Genomic DNA, 25348 nt, shown 5'->3' on the forward strand with positions numbered 1-25348 from the left:
AAAAATGTGGCTGGTGGGTCTAGGGCTTAAGGTGTCAGGAGACTCTAGTGACCGCAGAAGGAAGTTTCTCCCTTTCTCAGAAATGGCAAAGAAACGACTCAAGAGTTGATCGAACCCACAAGCAATAAAACAAATGCAAGCCGACACAATAATAAAACGCCATTTCCAACCTACCATATTAACAAAGATTAAATGGAACCCCCAGACTCTCAATTTGGTGAGAGGTCGTGACAATGCACTATTGTTCCCTGCTGGGGAAAGCCTAAATTAGTCTAACCTTTCTGGAAAATCACCCTGCAGCTTGTGTCAAAAGCTCTAAAAAATGTGCATGCTTTAGGATACCTAGAAAAATGTTATTACTAGGTGATGGGTAACTGATGGCTATTTTGGGCTTACTTGTTAATTTAAAATTTTCATAACACAAACTTGTATTACTTTTTTTTTTAAAGATTTTTTGATGTGGACCGTTTTTTAAAAAATTTATTTATTTAATTTATTTATTTTTGGCTGTGTTGGGTCTTCATTGATGCGCTCAGGCTTTCTCTAGTTGCGACGAGCAGGGGCTACTCTTTGTTGCAGTGCGTGGGCTTCTCATTGCGGTGGCTTCTCTCGTTGCAGAGCACGGGCTCTAGGCGCGCGGGCTTCAGTAGTTGTGGCACACGGGCTTCAGCAGTTATGGCTCATGGGCTGTAGAGCGCAGGCTCGGTAGTTGTGGCGCACAGGTTTAGTTGCTCCGCGGCATATGGGATCTTCCCGGACCAGGGCTCGAACCCGTGTCCCCTGCACTGGCAGGCGGATCCTCAACCACTGCACCACCAGGGAAGCCCTGATGTGGACCATTTTTTTGTTACAATGTTGCTCCTGTTTTATGTTTTGGTTTTTTGGCCCTGAGGCATGTGGGATCTTAGCTCCCCAACCAGGGATCGAACCCGCACCCCCTTAATTGGAAGGCAAAGTCATAACCGCTGGACCACCTGGGAAGTCCCAAACATGTATTACTTTTATAATACAACAATAAAAATTAATAAAAAAGAGAAAGTATCACATGAAAATAGTTATTCCCTTTAATGCGGTCCTTCTAAGAATGTATTCCTGAGGAAATAGTCCAAAACAATTTTGATTAAGAATGCATAAGAATATTAATTGCAGTGTTATTTATCATAACAAAAAGTGAAAGCCACCTAACGGTAGCCACATTAGGAAGGGTTATGTAAACTGTGGTATGTCTGTTCAAAGGGAATGTTTTGTGTCTCTGATTTGAGTGACATGGAGTGTGATGTGCGACCCTACTTCCTTCCCTTCCTTGCTCACAAAGGTTGCCTGCTCTCCCTGTGACTCCAGTACCAACTGCTGAGCGCTTCAAGACACGCCCAGTCTCATCTCTTACTACGGTGCTCCCTCCACACACCCAACCAGACCAGACCGCCCCTCACCCACTGCTGCCAAGCAGTAGGGGCCCAGCCTTCCTCGCCCCCACATCTCCACTTCAAATCCTTCCCCTCCATCCAGACCCACCGGACGGATCCCAAATGAGGTGAAGTCTTTCCAGGCCATTGCTGCTGGTGGCCTGTACTGTAGCCCTTCCTGGGTTCTTCCCTGATCGAGGTGGCTCTTTTGTGAGGGCAGAAACGGGGCCTTTCTCGGCATCTGGGCACACGGTTAACATCCCTTTGGTGTTACGTGTCACGGACTGTTCTAAGTGTTTTATGGGTACAATTCATTTAACCTAACATCCCCATGGCACAGTTACTATTATCATCTCCCTTTTACCGACGCTTACCTCTGAAACATTTTACCTCATTTTACTCATGATTATCTTGGGAAACTGAGGCACAGAAAAGTTAAAGTCACACAGCTAAGCAAAAGAGTAAGATCGGAGCCCAGGCGGCCTGTCCCAGGCCCATGCTCACAAGCTCTACACTCTCTTGTCACTGACTTGAAGCTGGTGGCCACAGGAGAGCTGAGTCTGGGCCTGGGGCAGAGTCTGGAGCAGAAGCATGTACCCCAAACAAGTTCCGAGCTAGGCCTCTGGGCAAACAGGACAGATCTCCACGGGGACCAAGGAGGAGTCCTTGGCAACAAGGGGTCAGGAATCCAGGCCTGGAAGCCGGACAGCCAGGCGGGCGGAGGGCAGGGAGAAGCTCAGGCAGACCTCTGCTCCCCCCTGAGCTCAGAAGTGTGCTCCTGCAGGCCAGCCGGGGAGGCAAGCAAGACTGCAAGCTTGGCTGGACAGAAGCTTGCAGGAAAAGCTAAGTCCCAGGACTTGGCTGGGGTGGAGGACAGGAGAATGAAGGGAGAGCTCCTTGTAATTCCCAGAGCAAAACTCGTTGTAGCAAATCAGGTTGGCATTCTCAGAGCTCAGAAACAGTTCCCAGTTCAACGTACTTCAAAGTCAGTAGACTGTTATTCATTAGCAAACTTTCTTATTTAGGGGACTGCCAATTTAATGCTGACAAGCAGATAAGAAACCTGCTGGGATCCCCTCCCTGGGTGTTGTCCTTCAGGTCTGCACTCATTTCCTCCCACTCTGGCACATTTCTTTTACCTCCCCCCCGCCCGCCACCCCCTGCCCCGGGGTGGGGGGGTGTATTCAAAATTCAAGGGCAATTAAATACTTTCTAATTTGCTTTCAGTATCTGTAGTGTTTTCTTACAGCAAATTGTCAATTGCTGTTTTGTACAGGAGAAAACTTTTAAAAACAGAATGACCTTGTTTCTCATTGACGTTTAACGTGGCCCCTTCAAATCATAGCTAGTGCCCCCATGTAAAATACCAAAGCAGCCACTTCCACACTCAGCCCAAACTCAACGTTTCCTGTGCACCCGCTTGCTCTCTTTGTGTCTGTATTCTGTCCATGAGACGTTAAGCTACTCTGAGGGCTGGGACCATGTTCTAATCTCTTTGTCCCAATATCTAGCACAGTACTCTGTGCCTAGTAGATATTTCTTTTAAATGTGAGAAATTAAAAACATCAGTCAAAAGGGATGTTCTAAAGTTATAAAATACTTTTAAAGCTCTTAAATTCTCTTTAGTTAAAAATGTCTGTCACGGGCCATTTAAAATGGGAATGAAAGAAGTACAAAACAAACAACTGTGTTATAATAATACCATTCTTTAAAGACGTGGGAATTTCTTGAGTAATAACAAACAGGGCCACATCTTCAAGATCTATGGGCACAGTGTCCTTGAGCACCCACTGACCGTGGGGACATTCTGAGTGCTAGGAGCAGCTTGTAGCATGCCGCTTCTGTACCAACGCTGCAGATTTATGAGTGAGAAAGACGTTGCAGCGAAGCATCTGCCTTCTACGCAGCTGACACTCAAGAACGCAGGCAGGGGGCTTCCCTGGTGGCGCAGTGGTTGAGAGTCCGCCTGCCGATGCAGGGGACTTGGGTTCGTGCCCCGGTCCGGGAAGATCCCACATGCCGCGGAGCGGCTGGGCCCGTGAGCCATGGCCGCTGAGCCTGCGCGTCCGGAGCCTGTGCTTCGCGGCGGGAGAGGCCACAACAGTGAGAGGCCCGCGGACCGCAAAAAAAAAAAAAAAAAAAAAAAAAAAAAAAAAAAAGAACTTAGGCAGGGAGGGAGGGAAGGGAATAAAGAGACAGAACCACAGAATGATGCGAATGGAAACCCAGGCAGTACTGCATCAGGCACCGATAGGAGATACGTGGAGAAGGAGGCAGCCTGTCGGAAGCGGCTTCTGGAAGAAGTCGGGGGCTTCCAGAAGCCGGGGGCCTGCTGGGGGGGAGCGAAGTGGAGGCCCAGGCCACGCGAAGGCAAGGAAGGACGAGTGAGTACAGGAGACGGGTGGGTGGGAAACGGGGAGCACCAAACACCGGCCGCGTCACCGAGGGCCTCCAAAGCCGGGGGCATTTGGATCCGATGGAACAACCCAGCAGCTCGCAAACGCTGGTCTGAGATCAACAAAATGAGAAAAAGGTTTTCCACAAAGCTCAACCAAGTCAATGTGAGACTGCCCTGAACGGTGAAATTAAGTCTTCCTCTGTTTTGGTGCTAAAATGTTTTCATTGATAAAATCGTGGAGGAAGTAGACGGTAACTGGCTTTTAAAGAAAATGCTCTTGGGCTTCCCTGGTGGCGCAGTGGTTGAGAGTCCGCCTGCCGATGCAGGGGACACGGGTTAGTGTCCCGGTCCGGGAAGATCCCACATGCTGCGGAGTGGCTGGGCCCGTGAGCCATGGCCGCTGAGCCTGCGCGTCCAGAGCCTGTGCTCCGCAACGGGAGAGGCCACAGCAGTGAGAGGCCCGCGTACCGCAAAAAAAAAAAAAAAAAAGAAAAAAAGAAAATGCCCTTGTTTGGCAAAATAAAACCTAGCAATCCTATATCTCATCCCAGAATATTAATGGAAATCTCACTAGCCATGAAATCTGCTTAAGGAGACTGCAGGTTCTTGAATGACAGGTGAAAGCAGCGTTTGGGGGGAACTCAGTCCGGCAGCGGAGCTCAGGACAGACAGCTGACAGAACGGCGGCAGAGCCCCCGGCTTGCAGAGCCACGCACGTCGGAATCAACTGGGCCCCAAGAGGCAGTCATGGTTGAAATCTAAGCATCAGCTGCAAGGGTTCCTTTTCCCCAGTGCAGGTTTTACTAACGTCAAAGGATTCCATGTCTCTTACGTAGCTGTTTGGCTCACATTCAAGTGACGTGGGGTGTGACATGGGGGCAGGACGAGGACGTGCAGAGTGTCCTGTGAATAGAAAGGGGAGAGTCCAGGAGCTTCCTAATCATGAGAACAATTACCCAAAAGCCAGGGCCCTGGAGGAGCCAAACCTGTCCCGTCTGTCAAAGCCACTTACCTGACAGGCTCGCACCACAGAGAGAACGGAGGCACCGGCCACTGCCCTGCTCAACCCCTAGAACTTTCTTATATACCATCTTGTCAGGGTGACAGCCCTTTGTCTCACTTCACTGCCCCCTGGAAATGCTAGGGACTTAAGTTTGAATCATCTGGGCACAATCTCAACCCCAGCTGTGATGTGAGTTCTCTTCTCAGACAGCCCAGCAGCAACTAATACAGAAACTCTGTCTTGTGGAAATCATTTCCATTAAAAGCAAAAGCAGGCTCTGATCAGAATTCACAGAGGGAGAATTAGGCTGGGGATCCCACCATGGTACACAGATCATTTCCATCTCACCATGGGGGAAGGGTGGATGGCGGCTGATGTTAGCTCAGCCCAGAAGGACTCTTTTCAAGAGGCAGGTGGGGGGGTGGGGCTTGGTGCCTTGCCCACCTTTCCACGCCAGCAAATCAGGTCTCCGACAAGCCTGAGCATCTCCCTTTCCAGGGGGGCACACTGGGGGTCTCTTTGCCTTCCCCCGGAGAGTCTCTTTTGCTGGGCTCCCCGAGGGGCACAGCTTGGTCTGAGGATACAGAGGTGAACACAGAAGTGCTCAGGAAGGCTCAGAAGCACTGCCAGCCCCCTGGGGTGCTAAAGCTTCCCGGCTCCTCACACCTGTCCAGGCAGCTCCACCTTGAGAAAGTCCTCATTACACCCTGTCCTAAACCCTGTATGCCCTGGCAAGTAATCAAATACCCAACCCTTTTATTCAAAAGAGGAGGAAACCTCTCTGATTCATAATAAGCATTTAATTCTCTTACATAAGCACACCTCTCTTCTAGAGCTACAGTCCTTCTCCCAGATCACAACTGCCATCGTCTTTTTAAAAAGACCAATATGTACAGAGATGCTTAGAGAACTTGAAACACCCTTAACAACAAGCACTGGGCAGGGGCTGGAGATATAAAGGTGAACAGATGCTGTCCTTACCCTTAGGGAACTTACAGTTTTAGAGAAGCAAATGGAAAATGACCAGGCAACATGAAAATGTGATCAAGACAGGTAACAGGTATAAACAAAGTGCTGTGGGAGCCGTAAGCGGGAAGGGGGATGGATGTGCTGGCCAGTGCAAGCTTCTCTGCAGCAGGATTTAGTTTCAGTCTTCAGCTTCCTGGAAACTAAGAAAGGTTTACAGGGGTGGGGGTAGAGCTTTTCTCTTCTATAAGAAATGAGCCTGGATAATAGGCAAGCAAAAAGAACCGGAAGGCAAGTGAAAAGCTTCTAGAGGTGAAGTGGGAGCCACGCTTACTCGCTAAAGTTACATAAAAAGCAGTCTTCAGACTTCTGCTGAGGATATATTCTGGCCATTCTGACCAAGAGCGGAAGCATCTGCTACTGGTCCTCACTGGCAGCCACCGCACTGGAGGGCACCTAGTAGCGAAGGCCACGCTAGGACTCGGTGCCCAGTATCCCCAGTCCCCAGTTGGGTAGAGGGCACGTCCCCCTCTCTGCCTCTGGCTACTTTCTGCCCCCTCTAATCACCCCACAATCAGAGTTTCTTTTTACAGCATTAACTTCTGGGCTGTTCCAAATGCTCGAGCTGGCTCAGGCTGCCTTCTCTAATCCAAACTTTATCAGTAATAGATGGAATCTTTTGACCTCGGTCTGACTTGTGTGTCTATTTCTCAGTGGTTCAGAACTCAGAAGGCAGAGGAGTGTGATGGAACACGTCCCTTAAATCTCAACAGGGTGGGCAATCGGGGACCCTCAGCTCTTCTTCACCAATCATGTCCTTCACTCTGTTCACCAGGTGATTCAGGGCTTCCCTTCCCAAGCAGCCTTCTTTCACTAATCCCATCTACCTAAGAACCATCAGCTTGGGTATTCCTCTAGCCCTGTGTCAACTCACTATGCCCTTGCTTTTATCTTACTGAAGTTTCGTGTAAGTACACAGAGTTCTTCACAAATTCACTAAGCAACTTTAGGGTGGAAAGTTTGTCTTCCACTGCCTAAGGCTCCTTCAAAGAACTATGAGTAGTACTTGTAACACGATAGGAACTCAAGAAATATCTGTCCAGTGAGAGCCGGAAATCATGTCTGAGTCTGTATTTTTAACAACTTCCAGAATAATACTACCTGTATTCCTTCCAATTTTTGAAAATTATGAGTAATTGACTATGTGACATGCCTAAAGGAAGAGTGCGCACATGAAAAGTTTAGGGTTATAATAACAAGCTGCTCAGCAAAGTTACTCCGACACTTAATGATACAGGTTAGTTTTTATGCGTATGCTAACAAGCCCCAGACAGTGATCAACTCACATAAGTGGATGTAATTAGTGCTACTTATACACAACTAGGTCAAGTTTTCAAGTCTGTCTCTTGTCCACCCCTTGGGGTGCATAAATGTGGATTGTTTGCTCTGATTCCATATGACATTAGTGTGATGACTAAACCAATCTCTCCTTCAAGGGAAGGGTTTCAAAAGCCTCTGACTGGGAAGTCCTGTGCCCCATGTTCCCTGAAAGCTGGAGGCTGTGGCTGTTCCCTCCTCAGCTGCCCCACTCCGCCCCAGAGCCATCCTGGATAGCCTGGGGGCTGAAGGGCTCAAAAGAGCACAGACTCTCGGCTGTGGATATATGTATAAATGAGATGAAGAGATGAAAGTGAAAATCTTGCTCGTAATAATGAAACTGGTAACTGGGAAAAAGGGGACAATTCGGACAGGGTGATAATTACTCTTTAAGCCTCCCTGATTCTAGAACTATCCCCACGGCTGACGTGATGCGCTGCCTGTCAACATTTAACCAGAAGCTCTGAACTTCTAGTAAAAGCCTTCCTGTACTGTTTACTATTACCTTAAAGAGAAGTGTAGCAATTCTTATGGTGGCAGAGATGACACAGAGCAACTCTGTTCTCTTTAGTGTTAATTCAATTGGATTTCCTTTTAACTATTCATGTCAGGCCAAGCCAAACAATGCCTGACAGCTACACACAGGACGTGAGAGCAACAGAAAAGGTTAGTGAGGTTACAAATGTTCTCCAAGGATCTGAGGCTGCAACAATAGTTCTCAGCACCATTTCAAACAGGATGGGTTTCTTACTGAGTCTAACGAGTAGAAAGAAGGACTTTGTTTGGGGGCAGGAGATCACTCTCCAGTCCTGACTTTACCGAGTTTAGGAAGAAGCTCTGAACCGCCTCCCTTATCATTTTACAGTTTAGGACCCTTATGAGTATTTTTTTAAATAATGGCTAATGCAAATAGGAAGAGTCTATGCTGTTAACACGTTGAACAATAGGAAAGATGAAGAAAGAATCCAAGACCACAGTCACTGGGACATTTCAGGAGACCTAGTCTGACTGAGAGAGAGAGAAAGAGGGAGGGAGGGAGGGAGGGAGAGAGAGGGAGGGAGGGAGAGAGAGAGAGAGAGAGAGAGAGAGAGACCGACCCCCCCCCCCCATGTAGGCAGAGAACTCCTGACAGGCATTTCCCTCATAGGTGCCCTTATTCACAGGCTACTGGAAAGAGGATAAACTGCTGTGATCTTTCTGGAAGGGAATGTGGCAATGTTTCAAAATTCTTAAATATGCCTATATTTCTGACCCCATCAGCACAGTTCCAGGACTGTCCTAAAGAAATAACCAGAGGTCACAATAAAGATTTATGAACATAGATGGCCATGGCACTCTTTATAGTATCAAAACATCAGAAGGGCTTCCCTGGTGGCGCAGTGGTTGAGAGTCCGCCTGCCGATGCAGGGGACACGGGTTCGTGCCCCGATCCCAGAAGATCCCACATGCCGCGGAGCGGCTGGGCCCGCGAGCCATGGCCGCGGAGCCTGTGTGTCCGGAGCCTGTGCTCCGCAACGGGAGAGGCCACAGCAGTGAGAGGCCCGCGTACAGCAAAAAAAAAAAAAAAAAAAAAAAAAAAACATCAGAAACTAAAAATCCACAGTTGGGGCAAGGTTAAATGTTTAAGAGCATATGCGTAGGATGGAATATTACATAGGCATTATAAGGGTTTAGACGAATTTTGAATGACACGGGAAAAAACGTATATAATATTAAAATGCAGACTAGAAAAACTACATGTATGCTACGCTAACCACTCCTCCCTCCTACCTGAAGTGGGAAATTCATAAGAAATCATAATATACCAACATATTAACAAGAATATGCTTTTGCTTTCCTAATCGGATTTAGAGCCTCCTTTCTAAGGAAACAGTGGGGACCAAAGGGGCCTAACTGAGAACAGAGCAGGAGGAAGTGTTTCTGGCCCTCCTGTGTGTCTGGTGCCACATGCCTCCCCACTACAGCTCACTTCTCTGCAGCGTAAGGACCACTTTGATGCTGCTGGCTTCCAAATGGCTACCTCTAGGTGAGCCCTCCTGACTGACCTCCAGACCTCTATGCCCACATGCTTATTCCACATCTCGACCTGTTCTGTCTCCAGCTGGCCCCTCAAATGCAACAGACCCTCAGCGGAAGTCATCTGCTTTCTTCTCAGCTCTCCTATCCTAAGGTATTTCCTGGTCAGTCCGTGGTACTGCATCAATGCACATGCCTGAACCTGAAGCCCGACCCCCTGATTCAAATCTCCTCCCTCCCCACCCGCCCCCTCCCTTCCACATCTAATCAGGACAGTCAATTTGTCAAGGCTTGCCCATCCTCCTTCCTCACTGGGATCTGTGATTTTCTCTCTCCCCAGGGGCTCCATCTCAGGTTGGGCCCTTGTCATTTCTCTCTTGGAATATAAGCTTCCTTTACTTTCTTCTTTCAGTCTACTCTCCATACTACAGCCAGTAAGCTCTTTCTAGAACACAGTTCTGATCACGTCCCTTCTGTATCTGAAATCGTCCCGCGGCTCCCTGAGCCTGTTCCTGCAGACTTCACGGCCTGGCCCCCACTCCCTCCTGGAGCTGCTCTCTCTTCGCAGGCCACACCACAGGACCTGGAGCGATCCGACGCTGCCCAAAGGTGCCACCTCTCGCCCCTTCCACGCCTGCACCAGCACTTTGCATGAAATGCCCCACCCCGTGCATTCGGAGCCTGGTTAGCCCCTCAAGTCTTTTAAAGGCCTTGGTGTACACACTGCCCCTGCCGGGAAGTCTTCCCTGATCCCGAGACTGGGCCCATCCTCTCCAATGCAGTCTCACCACACTCTGCGACAGCTCTGTCACAGCACTTAACGTCTTCTGTGTGGTCTGCCGGCTCCTTCCCTACACTATAAACTTAAGGACGGGGACTGTTCATTTCCAGCACCTACCACATACTTGCTTTCTGTACCCAATAAATGCTTTCTGAAGACATGCTGCTGAAGGGAGGACTCTATGACTAAGAAAATAGAGACCAAGTCTACAAACATATCCAACCACCTGATCAATAGCTTACTCTTGTGCTCAAGTGATGACATAAATTCTAAGATCAAGGAAGAGCCAGACAGGATGATGATGCCCATCCTTCTTACCCTGCACCAACTATCATACTGTACCCAAATTAAACAGCAGAGAGCAGGAATGCTCATTTCTTAAACATAACTGTATTGTAGAGAAGGAGCAGAAACACACGTAACTATATGTTTAAATGCATGAGCCGACAAAACACGTTGCTACATACAGCAGCGGGGGTGGGGGGCGGGGGGAGAATCGCCATACCGCTTTCTGTGAGTCAAGTTTTGCAATGGCTGTCTTCCCACCTTCGGCATCCTACCAGATGGCGGAGCCAGCGTCTCTGCAGGTGGGCTCAGGAAGGCGGGGCGGATGGGATGAGATCTGACTGTGAAGAGGCTGCTGAGCTTGCAGAGGTGGGAAATCAAGAACCACTGCTCTTTTTGCTTCAGGCTAATTAGAGCTACCTGACTGTGAATAGGGTAAGGGAACTGATGCTCCGCGGATTCATTCCTTTACTTCTAGCCTCCAAGTGGACCTGCTAAGCATGATACTAATCAAAGGAATAATTTACTTAATTGCATGAAACTATCCCGAGAGGTAACTCAGCGCAAGTGTTCTCTATTACCAGCCCAACTCCCTAGTGCAGTGGTGAAGGGCTGCTAAAAGCTGACTGGGTAAGAGAGCTGGATTTCATTTAAGCAGGGGTCGGCATACTATGCACCACAGGTCAAACGTGGCCCACCACCTACGTTCTGTATGGCTCACGAGCTAGGAACGGTTTTTATATTTTTAAATGATTCACAAATAATCAGAGGAAGAATACTGTTTTGTGACATGAAAATTATATGAAATTCACATTTCAGTGTCCTTAAAGTTGTACTGGAACACAGCCACACTCATTTGTTTGTCTGTCCCTGGCTGCTTTCACACTACAACAGCAGGGTTGAGTAGTTGAGACGGAGACCAGATGGCCTACAAAGCCTAAAATATTTGCTATCTGGCCCTTTGCAGAAAGTCTGCCGAACCCTTACTTAAAAGGCTGGGCTAGGCCAAGGTCATCCATAATAGCATTCCACAGCAGCTTGGGTCCCAAGGTATCTAAGAATTGTTTCCACCAATAAGTTTACCTTAACGATCAAGTCCACTCAGAGAAACTGCCTGAAGTTTGGGCTTCAGAACTGTGCCAGGTGGGAATCATATAAGATGAAGCTGAGAATTTAGTAAAGGCTCCTTTAGTTTGATGGAAACATCCGATTTTCTTCACTATAACTTTCTCTAAATTCAGAAAGTCAACGGCTCAGCAGGAGTCATTCACGTCCCCTGACCACCTGCTGGGGACCCCAGAAGTGGCACAGTTTCCCGCAGTCATGCTTGTTTCTCCAGAAGCCCTCACACAGAGTGGTCTCTAAGCGCTACCACCTGACTGAGCAAGGTCGGGCTGGAGAGAAAGCGCCAGAAAGCTGTAGGTGTAGTTTCCTGAAAACAGTCAATATTCCCAAGAAGTTTTTGTTTGGGGGATCTACTTAGCACCCCACTATCCTCCCTTGCTATCCTTTCTGAAGGCAACGGCCCAGGCACAGAACTCCAAAAGGAGCCGAAGCCTTGTCATCCTATCATGTCACAGTCAGGCTCCCTAGGTGTGCACAAACAGAAGTGCCAGGGAGCTTGCGCACTCCCCGAACCAGAGCAGGGGGTGGAGGCCTCTCACAGTTCCCCTTCCCCAAAGCTCAAGATTTGCATATCATTATAAGCCATTATGATTACTTTTACTACAAACACAAAAAACTCTGGGACTCCCTTTATGGGAGTCTCCTTTTAAGAAACAGGAGTGACGTGTTATAAATCAATAAAATAACACAAGCATCTGCGTTCAATTCTAGATTTAACATGACAGCAGAAAACAAGGGATATTATTCAACTCATCCAATCAAAAAGCACATAGAATGCACTCGGCACCTGCACTGACTTTCGGGGCAGTGAAACAAAGGAGCATCATTTCACTGAGCTAGGACCTCTTAGAACTAGGTTCACCCTCTAGGTAAAAAAGATGCTCGGAGTAGTCAAACCAACCTCGAAGGCAGTGCTTCGCAGTCTGTTTCACACCACAGTACATACAGAACTTGCTAATATTTGAGCATACACTGGGTAAGCACACAGGACTGAAGGCAGGTGGTCCCAGGGGACCAGGGCCAGCTCAGGTGGCCCTGTGGCCTGAGGGTGCACTATCTCAGACATGGGCCAGGCAGCTCCGGCCTAAGCTGTTGCCTGCAATCACCCAGTGATCGAGTTGCTCTGTGTTTCTGTGGTTACTGTGACCTCCAAACCAGCCTGTCCTCGACCTGACAAACAGGCCCCACGCTGGTGTCCTCCACCTCACTCATTCTGGAGATCATCACAGTAAACTGAGTTCTTGGAAAGGCAAAACTGCTGGCTTAGCAGGTTTATCCTGCATTCAAGGGCGTACAGCGCGACACAGATGTTGTCCCCTCTCATGGAGGCCTCTCACAGACCCCTCTCACAGACCCTCTCTAATTGAGGTCGGTGTAGGAGGACATATTTTTTGGGGGACTGCCACCAAAAATGCGGACACAGTGAACTGGGGCAAACAAAGCATCAGAGAGCAACTCCAAACAGCAGGCTATGCCAAAAGCACTGAGGAGAAGTGTATTTTCGTGAGGGCAAATGCAGGCAGTAGGCACAGGAGAACAAACGCAGGGACTGCTGAATGGGGCCATTTAGCTGATTTATAATGGATCTTGCCAGTGTCCCTTGTTACAGGAGATTGATGTGCTCCTTCTTCTAAAGCTGTGGTCCACACACTTGTTTTCTGGGGAACCAAGGAATCAGCTCCAAGGATGCAATTCCATTATTTTCAAACCTTAATTAACTGGAACCTAATTAGGACTTGAAGGGCTTTTTTTTCTCACTTTGAAGGAAAACTTTTCTCTCTTAAGTCAGCATGGTGTAAATGGAGGAAAAGCGAACAAAGAGTGGGCTATCTGGGTTTCTTGCATATAAGCAACTCATCTAACCTTTGGGGACTTCAGCTTCTAATCTATGAATTGAGAGGGCTGATGAAATACAGGTATCTAAAGTTATTTTCATTGGGACTGACATATACACACACATATACACACTACTATATATTATAAAATAGAGAACTAATAAGGACCTACTGTATAGCACAGGGAACTCTACTCAATACTCTGTAACGACCTATATGGGAAAAGAATCTAAGACTGGATATATGCATATGTATAACTGATTCACTTTGCTGTACAGCAGAAAGAAAACACTGTAAATCAACTACACTCCAATAAAAATTAATTAAAAAGTTATTTTCAGCAATAAAATTCTGACTCTAAGACATGCCAATAGATCAGTATCAATCTGAAACTGTGATCATTCTTTTTTTGTTTGTTTGTTTGCGGTACGCGGGCCTCTCACTGTTGTGGCCTCTCCCGTTGCGGAGGACAGGCTCCGGACGCGCAGGCTCAGCGGCCATGGCTCACGGGCCCAACCGCTCCGCGGCATGTGGGATCTTCCCAGACCGGGGCACGAACCTGTGTCCCCTGCATCGACAGGCGGACTCTCATCCACTGCGCCACCAGGGAAGCCCTGTGATCATTCTTCTACCCTGACTACCACACCCCTCCTGATGCGAGGTGAGATTGCTGATGGTCTTTTACAGTGTTTAGCGTATTTAACATATTTAATTCAATCCAATTTTATAACAATCTGATGGGGAAAGGTTTCTAAAATGGTATAACAGAACCCTCTCATTTGATGTGCCTGAAGCAGTGGTGGGTTAGTTTTTCCAGAAGCTGGCTAAAGAGGGGAATCATACAGAAGAGATACATACATAACTAAACATTTGTTTTACTTAATTTATATAAATCTACATTCATTCAGTTTTAGAAAAAATGTAAAGCTTTTTGAAAAGGTATGCTAACTGGATTTCTACATCCTTTTTTTCTGATAAACTACTCATAATTCATCATGTATAATTTATAGTTTTTGTTTCATTAAAAGAGAGTGAGAGCTTAGACACCTGCAAAGCAATCTCAGTACAGAATTCCTCCGGAATTTTATGATCTTTCCCCCGACTCTTCTATAGTTGTCACACCCAAACAGCAGAACTTTTCGAGATTCTTCTTCATCAAGCGTTTCCAAACAATTTAACTTAGTTTTCACAGGAACACCAGCTTTTAAAAATGTTCTTACTTGATCAGTTTACCTAATATTCAGTTAAACTGCATAATTATAACAACATGTACTACTGGCGTAGCCAGGATGGGAATAAAGAGGGCTGACCCGATACACACAACTCCTCTGGTGGAAGGGAGCACAGCCAGCGTGTGTAGCGCACCGTGGGCACTGGTCACGGCGGCGGGCAGAAGGGGCGGCGAGCGCTGGCCGAGAGGACCATGGGGCGGCCGGGTGAGGACTCCGGGGACGCAGGTGGAGAGGCTTGTGTAGGGCCTGGGAAGAAGGGCAGGGCTGGAGAAACTAACTTTGGTGTCGTCCGCATCTCACTGGTCATTAAAATCATCAGAACACAGGAGTTCATTCAGGGAGGGAGTGTGGATAGAGAAAAAGAGGGTGGGGTAGACCCCAGGGAATGCCAACCGTAAAGGGGTGAGCAGAGGAAGAGGCTCCTGCAAAGGGACCAGCAGGACGTGACTAGAGATGTATGAAGAGAAGCAGAGAACCAGGAGGTGAGCTTCAAAGGGCCAAATGCAGGACAGAAGTCCAGGAAGCAAACACTGAGAAGCGTGCTTGGATTTACAACCAGGCAGCCGCTGGTGAGTGAGAATGAGGTTCACACCCCAGAGCACGATCTCACTAAGGGAAGGAGAGGAGGTCCTCCGTCCTCTTCCACGCCCGTGACGCCTCTTCCACTGGCTCTGCCGTCTCCTCCAGCAGCCACTCTGCGTACTGTCTCCCAAGTGGCATTCTCGAGCAGGCAGGTCTGCTCAGGCTACCTGAGCCCAGGCAAGGGAAGGAGGGGCATGAGGCTTCCAGAAGACGTCTTGACTCCCCCAAGCACAGGCAGAACCGATGATCCATTTGTCCCAAGAGCCGCTAACTTATTCGTACGCCCAGGGCAGCAACTGTTTGCCATGCCTTCTGAGAAGCATTTGTGTAAGTTTATCACAAAAAGTAGGATGCAATGAAATCTTCAATTAGAAAGTTTTAAAACCAGGCTGATAAACTAGTGATAAACTACTCATAATTCATCATAATTTCTGATAAACTACTCTACTTTGAGATCTCTCCAAGCTGAAAGGCTCAGAGAAAGAAGTCTCTGCGAGGCTGCGCTCTGCCAATGGTCTGACGAACGGCTCCCTCAGCCAATCCTGTGGCCCAACTCATTTTCCAAACTCCCAGAGACTTCCCACAGCGTACAGAGACCAGGGGAGGAGAGCGAGTTCTCTGGGGCTCGGGGAAGAAATATAAATGAGAAGAAAAAGGCTGCACAATATGGAACAAAGGCTCTACTCTGTAACGTACTGGCAAGTAACGAGGAAGGAATTGCTGGATCTTAAGAGTTACCAACTCTCAGACGTGGAAGTCGACCAGGTCTGAGTGGCAGCTGCCTGGGTCCCAGAGGGCTGTCAGCACGCCTGTGATACTCAAGAGCAATCGATACTATTCCGGGCCATCGCTTTCTTCAACAGCCAACGTTCTACAGTCTCCTCAGTTCTCTGCTTTTTCAGATATTGATCCAGATATTTGTAAACATATAAATCTTTTTGGAAGACAAGGGATAAGAAGCAACACTTTTGTTTTAAAGCCTAACAATCAGATATTGGTCAACTGCTTGCTACACTTCCATGTTTCCTGTTCCCAACTCCCATAAGAGGAATGTGAGATGGAAGCTGGGTGAGGATCAAGTACTGGATCCAGCCACACCGGGAAGACCGGACGGGAGTTTTGGTCACGGAGCCACCCAGATGGACACCACCCTCTCGCCTTGGCTCATGTCATTAGGCCCTGGGTGCCTGTGGAGTTGGCAGGGCAGGTGGGGGGTGGTTCCTGCCTGCCTCAGAGGACACTATTTCAGCGCAGTGATTGAGGAAAGGAGGAGGGGGGAGCCCAGGACTGCCACGCGAAACCTCACACACGCTGGGTTCTGGCCGAAGTCAAATCTGCTGGTTGTTGAAAAAAAAGAAGCGACTGACCTGATCCAAACGAAGTGCGCCGTCCACAAACCGCTGCTGGCGTAATTCCTTTGCAATTCCGTGGAGGTTCAAAACAGCCCGGTGCACTTCCTCGCTGGTGTGCTCCGGGGAGACGGGGGGCAGCTCCTTCTCGGGGATCTTCCTAGTCGGGCCTTCAATCATGCTCTGTGCATGTTCATAGCTCAGTTTGGTGCAGGAGCGGATGATAGTCTGGCCAAACCATTCACTGAGGATCTGCAAAGATGGACAGATTGTGAGGGAGAGTGTTTTTCAGCTTTTTCTTTCACGCAACCATTCACTCGTACAGATTCTACAGGTTCACTGAGCGCCGGCTTTGTGCTCAGAGTGCCATTTGGTTCTGGCGGGGTACAAAGAGCAGTCAGATGGGGAGCTACTGCCCTTAGGGAGCTCAGGGCATGGACTTTGCAGGCGGTGGAAGTCGACGAGCGGCCTCCAAGCACACGGGAGGCACAGGCGAGGCCGAGCAGGAGGCTTGAGGCGAAGGGCCTGCTGGAGGCTTTCTCATGAGTTGGGAGAGTGGCCATCAATGCCAAACTGGAAGGGAGAAGAAGGGATGGACGCCGAAGATGTGACAGGTGGGGAATCTTACTGGACCTGATGGGGGCTGAAGGAGAAGGTGCGGCCACGGACAGAAACAGAGAACACAGGTGCAAAGCAGGACGGAGGTAGAGAGAAAACCAATTCCAGTTTGCTCTATTTGGAGCATTTATGTAGGGACAAAGGTCCAGAACAGGGTTTCTCAGCCCTGGCGCTACTGGACTAATTCTCTCTTGTGCTCTGTAAAACGCTCAGTGGCATCCTTGGACTCTACCCACTAAATGCCAGTAGCACCTCCCCCAAACCCCGAGATGAAAACCAAAAATGTCTCCAGACATTGCTGAATGTTCCCTGGGGGAAACGCAGCCCAGCTTGAGAGCCGTTCAGCAGTGGTGCTTGCTGAGTGGTGGGATTAAAGATGCTTAATCCTTTCAATGTGTCTGTATTCTCTATAATGAACATCTATTACTTTTAAAACAAAAGAAAACTTTCAAATATTGTGGGGACTCCTGGGTCTGAGGTGTAGGGAGGAGATCCAGAGGGCGATCTGCAGCAGGCAGTCGGGGCCTGGGGCAATGACTGGGCTGAAGGTGGGAGCTGGCATCATTGACCGGGGGGCCCAAGAAGGGAAGAGGGTAAGTAGGAGAGTCAAGGCTGCATTCTCTACACCCTCCTGCATTTTGGGGAGCCAAAAGAGAAGCTGGAAACAAACAAAAAGCAAGGGAGTTCAAAGAGGAGGAGAAAGATCAGGAGCATCCAATATTAGGAAAAGCAGGAGAAAGGGCCTCAGAGAAGGGGTACTCAAAAGCTACAGCAGACACTCACGGCACTTCTGACGAGAGAGGCACCGCTTACACGCTTTCCGTATGGCAACTATTTAACTCACACAGCAACCCTAGGAGGTAGGTATTTTATTATCCTCATTCTGCAAATGAGGAAAGCAAGGCAGAGACACATTAAATAAGCTGCCCAAGGTCATACCACTAGAGAAGGGCAAAGCCAGGAACTGAACGCAGGCAGGCCCGCCCCAGAGTCTGAGCGCTCAACCACTAGTGTATGTCAAATGCCACTTGGATGTCAACGAAGATGAAAACAAAGAAAAGGTCTTTGCATTTAGCATTTGGTTACCGGTGGTCTTTAGGAAGGCTATTTTAGGGGGAAAAGTACGGGGCGGGGCAGGGGACAGGGTCGCATTGCAAAGATCTCAGGCACGTGCTGGGAATGGATTACAGGGATGCTGCCACAGTGCTGCTTCTCGTCCTCAGGGCAACCAGAGCCCTGCCTTCCCTCAGCCTGGCGCACACACGCCACGTGCCACGCAAACAGCAACATCTTCTGCGTGTGTTATGATGGGAGAAAGTTTGGGAAGCTCTGGGTTAAGGATGGGTGAGGGGCTTCCCCGGTGGCACGGTGGTTGGGAATCTGCTGCCAATGCAGGGGACACGGGTTGGAGCCCTGGTCCGGGAAGATCCCACATGCCGTGGAGCAACTAAGCTCGTGCGCCATGACTACTGAGCCTGCGCTCTAGAGCCCGCGAGCCACAGCTACTGAAGCCCGTGTGCCTAGAGCCCGTGCTCCGCAGCAAGAGAAGCCACTACGATGAGAAGCCTGCGCACCGCAACGAAGAGTAGCCCCTGCTCGGCACAACTAGAGAAAACCCACTCGCAGCAATGGAAACCCAACACAGCCAATAAATAAATAAAAGTATTTAAAAAAAAAAAAAGGATAGGTGGATGTCTAGCAGTAGAGGCAATGCAATGAGTGTGGGTGACCGTTTCCAGAAGGACGGTAGACAGGGATGCTGTTGAGCAGGCAGGACAGAGAACTGTGCGTGTTTGCAGGCAGGGGAAGAAGCCAGTACAAAAGGAAGACTGAGGATGCGAGACAGCAAAGGGAGTAGTGCCAAGAAGTGCCAAGGCGACCCATCCAGGAGAGAGGAAGAGTGGCCTGGAGTGGGCAGGAGAAAAGGGGAGGTGAGGGGGAGGAGATCTGGAGGGGAAGAAGAGGGAAGATGAGAGCACTCACAGGGGATGGCCCCGATCTCTGGAAAAGTGTAGGACAAAGAGTGAAGGGGGCTGGGCGGGGTTCAAGGGCATGAAGACAGTGGAGAAGGGAAAAGCCAGACGTGCTGAGGGGCAGAGGGGGCTTGGGAGAAGGGAGGGAACTCCAATCGGCCGCAGAAACTTTCTCCCTGGGCTTGCAAACACCCTTTTCATCAACTAAACCACTGTGGCCACAACTTCAGAGACAAGACTTCCCGAAAAAGACCATCTGAAGGGTCCATAGGTGTTTCCAGTGGGGAACGGGAGAGCCCAGCCCACAGCTGTCCACACCACAAAACCTCTAGGGGACACAGCTCCTACCCTGGATGGCTAGAGAGACCTCTCTGATACCCTCTCCTTCCACAGAAGGAAGAACCAGTACTCTTGAAATAGCAGCCATGAAGCACAGGAAGAGAACGGTAGCAACCACTCACATTTTTCTTTAGTTCAGTGCAAAGAGCCTTATTATGAAGAGTCTTGAATCTGTAATATCAGACTTTCTTTCTTTTAAAAAAATCCTCCAACTATACTTTCTGGATTATTCCAAGAACTACTCCTATCTCGAAATACAAGCAATTCAAAAACTGTGCTCATGACTCTTCTGCTGTGGCAAGTGGGTCCTGAATTTGGCTCTCAGGAGGTGTCTGTGTGTGCTGAATGCAAGAGAAATTGCAGAGGCAATTCTAGGGACTGCCCAACAGTCCTGTGGGGAAGTGGTGCGTGCAGGTCTCCAGAAGAGCCCCTTTCAAGGTCAGCCCACTCTTGTCCTTCCATCACACCCACATTTCCTGAAACCCCCCCACTAATGGAGCTGCTCCAACCTCCGCTAGGATGACAGGGCCACGACCTATTCATTCTTGTGGTCAAAAAGTCTTCCCCCTGGAGATTCAGCTTGTTTCCTTTTCTCCGTTTCATTCCAATCCCAGTCAGTCAATCCTCCTCCTTCTGTATGTCCACATCTTTAGCTTGGGAAAATGTTCCTTTCTGTTCGATTCCACTCCTTTTTCACATACTCCCTCAGGCATCTGGCTCATAGGATATCTGGCCTCTTGGGGTCTGTGTCCCCTTTTCCTAGAAGACACAGGTAAGCCCTGCACACTCACACAGGGTAACCACCGCACACAGGGCAGGGAGACTCGGACCACCCTGACTGGGCATCCATTTTCATGCAAACTGGTGGGTCAAGAACCGCTTTAAAAAGCTAGTGAAAGCTCCAGCCAGGCTCTCTCCCCTGAACTATTTACAAACAAAATTTTGCAGTAAGTTCCAGGAGGTTCCTATTCCTAGACACCCTGCCACCCTGAAGTCCACGGATCCGGGCTCTAAACAGCTTTGTTGTCCCTCTGAACCCTCATTTATTATTATTATTTTTTTGCATTACGCAGGCCTCTCACTGTTGTGGCCTCTCCCGTTGCGGAGCACAGGCTCCGGATGCGCAGGCTCAGCGGCCATGGCTCACGGGCCCAGCCGCTCTGCGGCACGTGGGATCTTCCCGGACCGGGGCACGAACCCGTGTTCCCTGCATCGGCAGGCGGACTCTCAACCACTGCGCCACCAGGGAAGCCCTTGAACCCTCATTTATAGGGCTGAGCCCTGACCAGGGGCCACCTTTCATCCTGAGGGGTTCTTAAAATGTATTAACTGTAACTTGACAAAACCAGAAGTCTCGCACTCCTCATCAAAACTTGCAGCAATACAAAATGGCTGCACTGTCTCAGTCAGTTTGAGCTCCTTTTTTTTTCCTAACGGGCACCTCTCCTCCTTCAGCTTGTTTCCTTATCAGCCAATGACAGCACCCACGAACACCAGCAGATCTGAGACTCCGCGCTGATGAGAAGCTTCCCACAGCTCTTTCACCTTACTTGAGCCTCCCCTCCCCTAATGCCTGCATTCCAGAAAACCTGTACCTTCTTTTTTTTTTTTTTAATTAATTTATTTTTTTTTGGCAGTGTTGGGTCTTTGTTGCTGTGTGTGGACTTTTTCTAGTCGAGGCGAGCGGGGTCCACTCTTCGTTGCAGTGCGCAGGCCTCTCATTGTGGTAGCCTCTCTCGCTGCGGAACATGGGCTCTAGGGTGCGCAGGCTTCAGTAGTTGTGGCATGCGGGTTCAGTAGTTGTGGCTCGTGGGCTCTAGAGCGCAGGCTCAGTAGTTGTGGCGCACGGGCCCAGTTGCTCCGCGGCATGTGGGATCCTCCCGGACCAGGACTCAAACCCGTGTCCCCTGCATTGGCAGGCAGATTCTTAACCACTGTGCCACCAGGGAAGCCCTGTACCTTCTTTTTGAACAAACAAATGGCTGAAGTGGAAGCTCTGAAGCTCCAACAAGAACTTCCTGGCCCAGTGACAGTCGGGCAGCAGAACCTATCCTGCTTCCAAACAATCCAGTGATTCTGGGAATCATACCTGACACACGGACTAAAAGAATTCTTAGGCTAAGAAACCACACTGTGGGGAGGCAGCAAGGATGCCCATCGCAGCCCTACCCAGAGAAGGGCAACAGGAAGGCAGAGACCCAAACGGGGCCAGGCGGGGGGGTGTTGGTTTCCGGGGGCAGCGTGCCTTACAGTACAGGAGGAAGGCCTCTCTGGATGGAACACCTCATTAATTTCCAATTTGGAAACTGGATTCACATCAACGCCCCGTTCGTAACCAGGGCCAGTGGCAGAAGACAAAAGGACAAAGAGTTTTTCATGGAAAAAGTAAAAAAGCCACGAGGAGCTTCATAAACAGAACCCTTCAAACAAGAATCATGTCCTTCCTCTTCCCTTCATTTAATCACAGGACTTGGGTCACTCCCTTTCTGCAGGCGGCAAGTTTCCTGCATATACTCTAGGACGCTCTTATGTGGAACATCAGATTAAATATGTTGCCAATACCGACGGAAGGCATCTGGCTGGAAAAAAACCTGGTTAGAAATGAGCAAATACTGTCTACCTCAAGACCTACTTTCTGGTACCAGGTAGGACAGGAAGTGGCTCAACACGGCAAAGCACCTGGCCCTGCTCGGTGGCAGAGCTCTCATACCTACGACCCTTTAAAATCTCTCCAACACATCTGGGAGGAGTGCATTATTCAGCCCATTTTACGCTGAGAGAAAAGGTTGGGGATTTGTGAAAAGTCACACAAACTCCTAAGGGACAGCGAGGTTCAGCTCAGACTCAAAATCTAGTGTTATTTTTATTATATTTCAGCCGAAGGTTACGAAATAGATAGTGAAGTAAACAAAATAATACCAACTTTCTATATTTTATAGATACAAAGTTGTGAGAAAACCATATCCTTTGAAAACAGTTAATTTCCATTCAAATGTATTTAAAAATTTATCTTCTAAAAAACATGTCAGTGTCTCATTAAGAAATATTTGGTTCAAAAAACTGCTAATCGGGTTAATTTGTAATTTTAAGTAATTAGATGCAAAATCACTTCTGTAACAGCTCTGGGCTTCTGTATGTAAAATATTTGGTTCAAAAAAACATATGAGGAAAATGAACTTATTTACAAAGCAGAAACAGACTCACAGACATAGGAAACAAACTTGTGGTTACCAAAGGGGAAAGGGCGGAGGGATAAATTAGGAGTTTGGGATTAGCAGATACACACTGCTCTGTATACAAAATAGATAAATAACAAGTCCTACTGTATAGCACAGGGAACTATCTTCAGTATCTTATAATAACCTGTGATGAAAAAGAATATATATAGATTGTTTTTCAGCTATATATATATATACACATATACATATATACAGCTGAACCACTTTGCTGTACACCAGAAACTAACACAACATTGTAAATCAACTATAATTCAATAAACACACACACAAACAAACAAATGGAAAACGTAATAGGAAGAAAGAAACATCTTCCTGTCTGGACCAAAACCAGGCTGTGGAGGTGGCCAGGGTCGGGGCGCACGGATTTCTGCCCTTCTTAGCTGTGGACACGAGGCAACCACCCCAGGGTGGGGAGGCCCAGTGGTGGAAAAAGGCAAAGGTACCAAGAGGAATGTGTCTGAAAAGGAACTGGGCAGAAAGAGGCAGGGCTTGAAGACAGCTTGGAGAGGCTGATGGCACCATGTCTGCGATGGGAAGGTGCTGGTGCCGTCCTGCAGGGAGCAGAGGCAGCGGCGGGGAGGGGCGGGCAGGGGTCTCCTCTGCGGGGCCTGCTCCTTGCACCGGGCCTACAGTGAAAGAGCGAGGCATAGGTCACTTCTTAAAGAAGAATGGGGAGGACCATGGTAGGATCAAAGAGTAAGTAACAAGACGGAAGCACTGTCAGCAACACACTTCATTTAGACCTAGCTGTGTCCTCTCCTACCGTGGCCGGACTGGGCCTGTTACCCGAAAACTGGGTTCGCCTCTTGGTGGGTGTCAAGCCAAAAGACACAACCAAGCCAAAGAGCGGGGGAAGGAAGGATTTATTACTTGCAGCAAGTAAGGAGAATACTGGGGATCTTTCCCAAAGAAATATTGCTGGCTTGTAATCTGTGTTTTCCAGATACAAGGAAACCTTTCCCCTTAAGCTAATTATAACCTACAACAACTTGGTAAATTATACCTTTGTGGGTAGGATTGGGACATTTTTCTTTTCTCTCTACCTGATTCCTCTAAAAACTGAAAACTCTTAGATTCCTAGCAGCCTTATCAAAGACTCTTAACTAGCTTAACTAGCTCATGTGCAACAAAACTAAAGGAAATTCTCTAGTGAAATTGTCACAGAGTATAGCTACTTATGACTAATATTACTCTGAAGTTTCTATGATGAAAAAAGCGGTCCTACAGAACTGCGTGGCCCTTGATATTTTAACAGCTGCTCAAGGAGAAACTTATGCTATAAGACATGCTGAATGCTGTTTTTTTTTTTTCTTTTTTTTTTTTTTTTTCCGCTGTACACGGGCCTCTCACTGCTGCGGCCTCTCCCGTTGCGGAGCACAGGCTCCAGACGCGCAGGGTCAGCGGCCATGGCTCACGGGCCCAGCCGCCCCGCGGCACGTGGGATCTTCCCAGACCGGGGCACGAACCCGCGTCCCCTGCATTGGCAGCATCAGCAGGCGGACTCTCAACCACTGCGCCACCAGGGAAGCTCTGAATGCTGGTTTTTATACCTGATGAGCCTTCTAATGTGACTCACCTCATGACTCATATGAAAAAAAATTAAATCTCTTCTCTGAATGATCCTCTTCCCAGTTTAGGGAAAATGGTTTGGTTCAGGGGGCTCTTGGATCAAGTCTCTGCTAATGATGTCGCAAAATTGCTGTTAACTGTCTCTCCTGCTGTGCCTCTCCTACACCTGCTAGAATAACGCTATGCAAGCAAGAGGTGCAGACACTACTCCGGCGGACCCCAAAACTTCTCTAGCTCTAGCAACGAGAGTTTCACTCCTCTAACTAGGGAGACTACAACGCCCACTCTCAGCCCTGTACCCCTCAAGAAAGAAGAGTGAAATATCTCAAGGGGGGTGCTTTGTAAGCAGATAGGATAGGGGGTCCCCGGAGTAAGAGAACCAGACGTAACTTTCTTAAATAAGAGAAACCATCTAAGGCCTCAGTCATTTTGTGATCTGAGCCTGGCCACAATGCTTGCCCCTGCAGAAGAACAGGTCTCAGTCGCTGAATTTAAGGGAATGAAAGAAGGTAAAAACAAACCGCTGTTACCAGGCCAGGGAGCTAACTTAACCATATCGGAGATAATATGTCAGTTATAAAGACTCCTCGTTCTGTTTCAATGGTAAAGATTAGCCTCAAGCACATTGCTGAGCTGTTGTGCAAAATCCAAACCCCCCCTGAGTGCTCATCTATCAGGTTAACTGGAACCTACGAAAGATGATGCTGACTTTTTCTGATCCTCGTGATTTCAATCAACTACAACCTGGACTCTGTCAACCTCTGCCCCATTTCTGTGCTGAACCCTCCACCCTCCTTTGCTGAAGCCTCTTCAGGAGTATGCATGCATCCTTAGCTTAAAACTTCCCCAATTTTGCTCCTCGGCGAGACACCGCTCTGGGAAAGATCCTCGGTGTTCTCCTTACTTGCTGCCAGTAATAAATCCTTCCTTCTCTCTCGCTCTTTGGCTTGGTTGTGTCTTTTGGCTCAACACCCACCAACAGGCGAACCCAGTTTTCAGGTAACAGGCCGACTAGTGACCAATGCCAACGGAAGCTGAGGAGGGAGCACGGGCAGCAGAGGGCCATGTGTTTGCCAGTTTTAGTTATAAGGCAGTTTATTTATGTGCTAGAATCTTCTGGAGGATTTATTTGTATAGAGTCAACTGTGTTCTCTTCTACTGTTTCAGGTGACTTGCCACCAGCCTAGTCTGTTGTCCCTCAGACTATAATCAGGCCCATTCCTACTGTCAGAGAAGAGGAAATTTTCCTCTACCC

The 25348-nt window shown here is 48.5% G+C and overlaps 1 protein-coding gene across 3 annotated transcripts in view; it reads right to left on the reverse strand.

Annotated features, from left to right (window-relative positions):
• The window catches only part of DIS3L2 (DIS3 like 3'-5' exoribonuclease 2), a 375371-nt gene that overhangs the window by 60483 nt on the left and 289540 nt on the right, over window positions 1-25348 (reverse strand). For all 3 annotated transcript variants that reach the window (XM_082631000.1, XM_082631001.1, XM_082631002.1), the window contains one exon: window positions 16374-16607. In XM_082631000.1, coding sequence (XP_082487126.1) covers window positions 16374-16607 — 234 coding nt within the window. The remainder of the gene's footprint in view (window positions 1-16373; window positions 16608-25348) is intronic.

Source organism: Mesoplodon mirus, assembly GCF_964341445.2.
Source record: "Mesoplodon mirus genome assembly, chromosome: 8".
In the NCBI taxonomy this organism is placed as follows: domain Eukaryota; kingdom Metazoa; phylum Chordata; class Mammalia; order Artiodactyla; family Ziphiidae; genus Mesoplodon; species Mesoplodon mirus.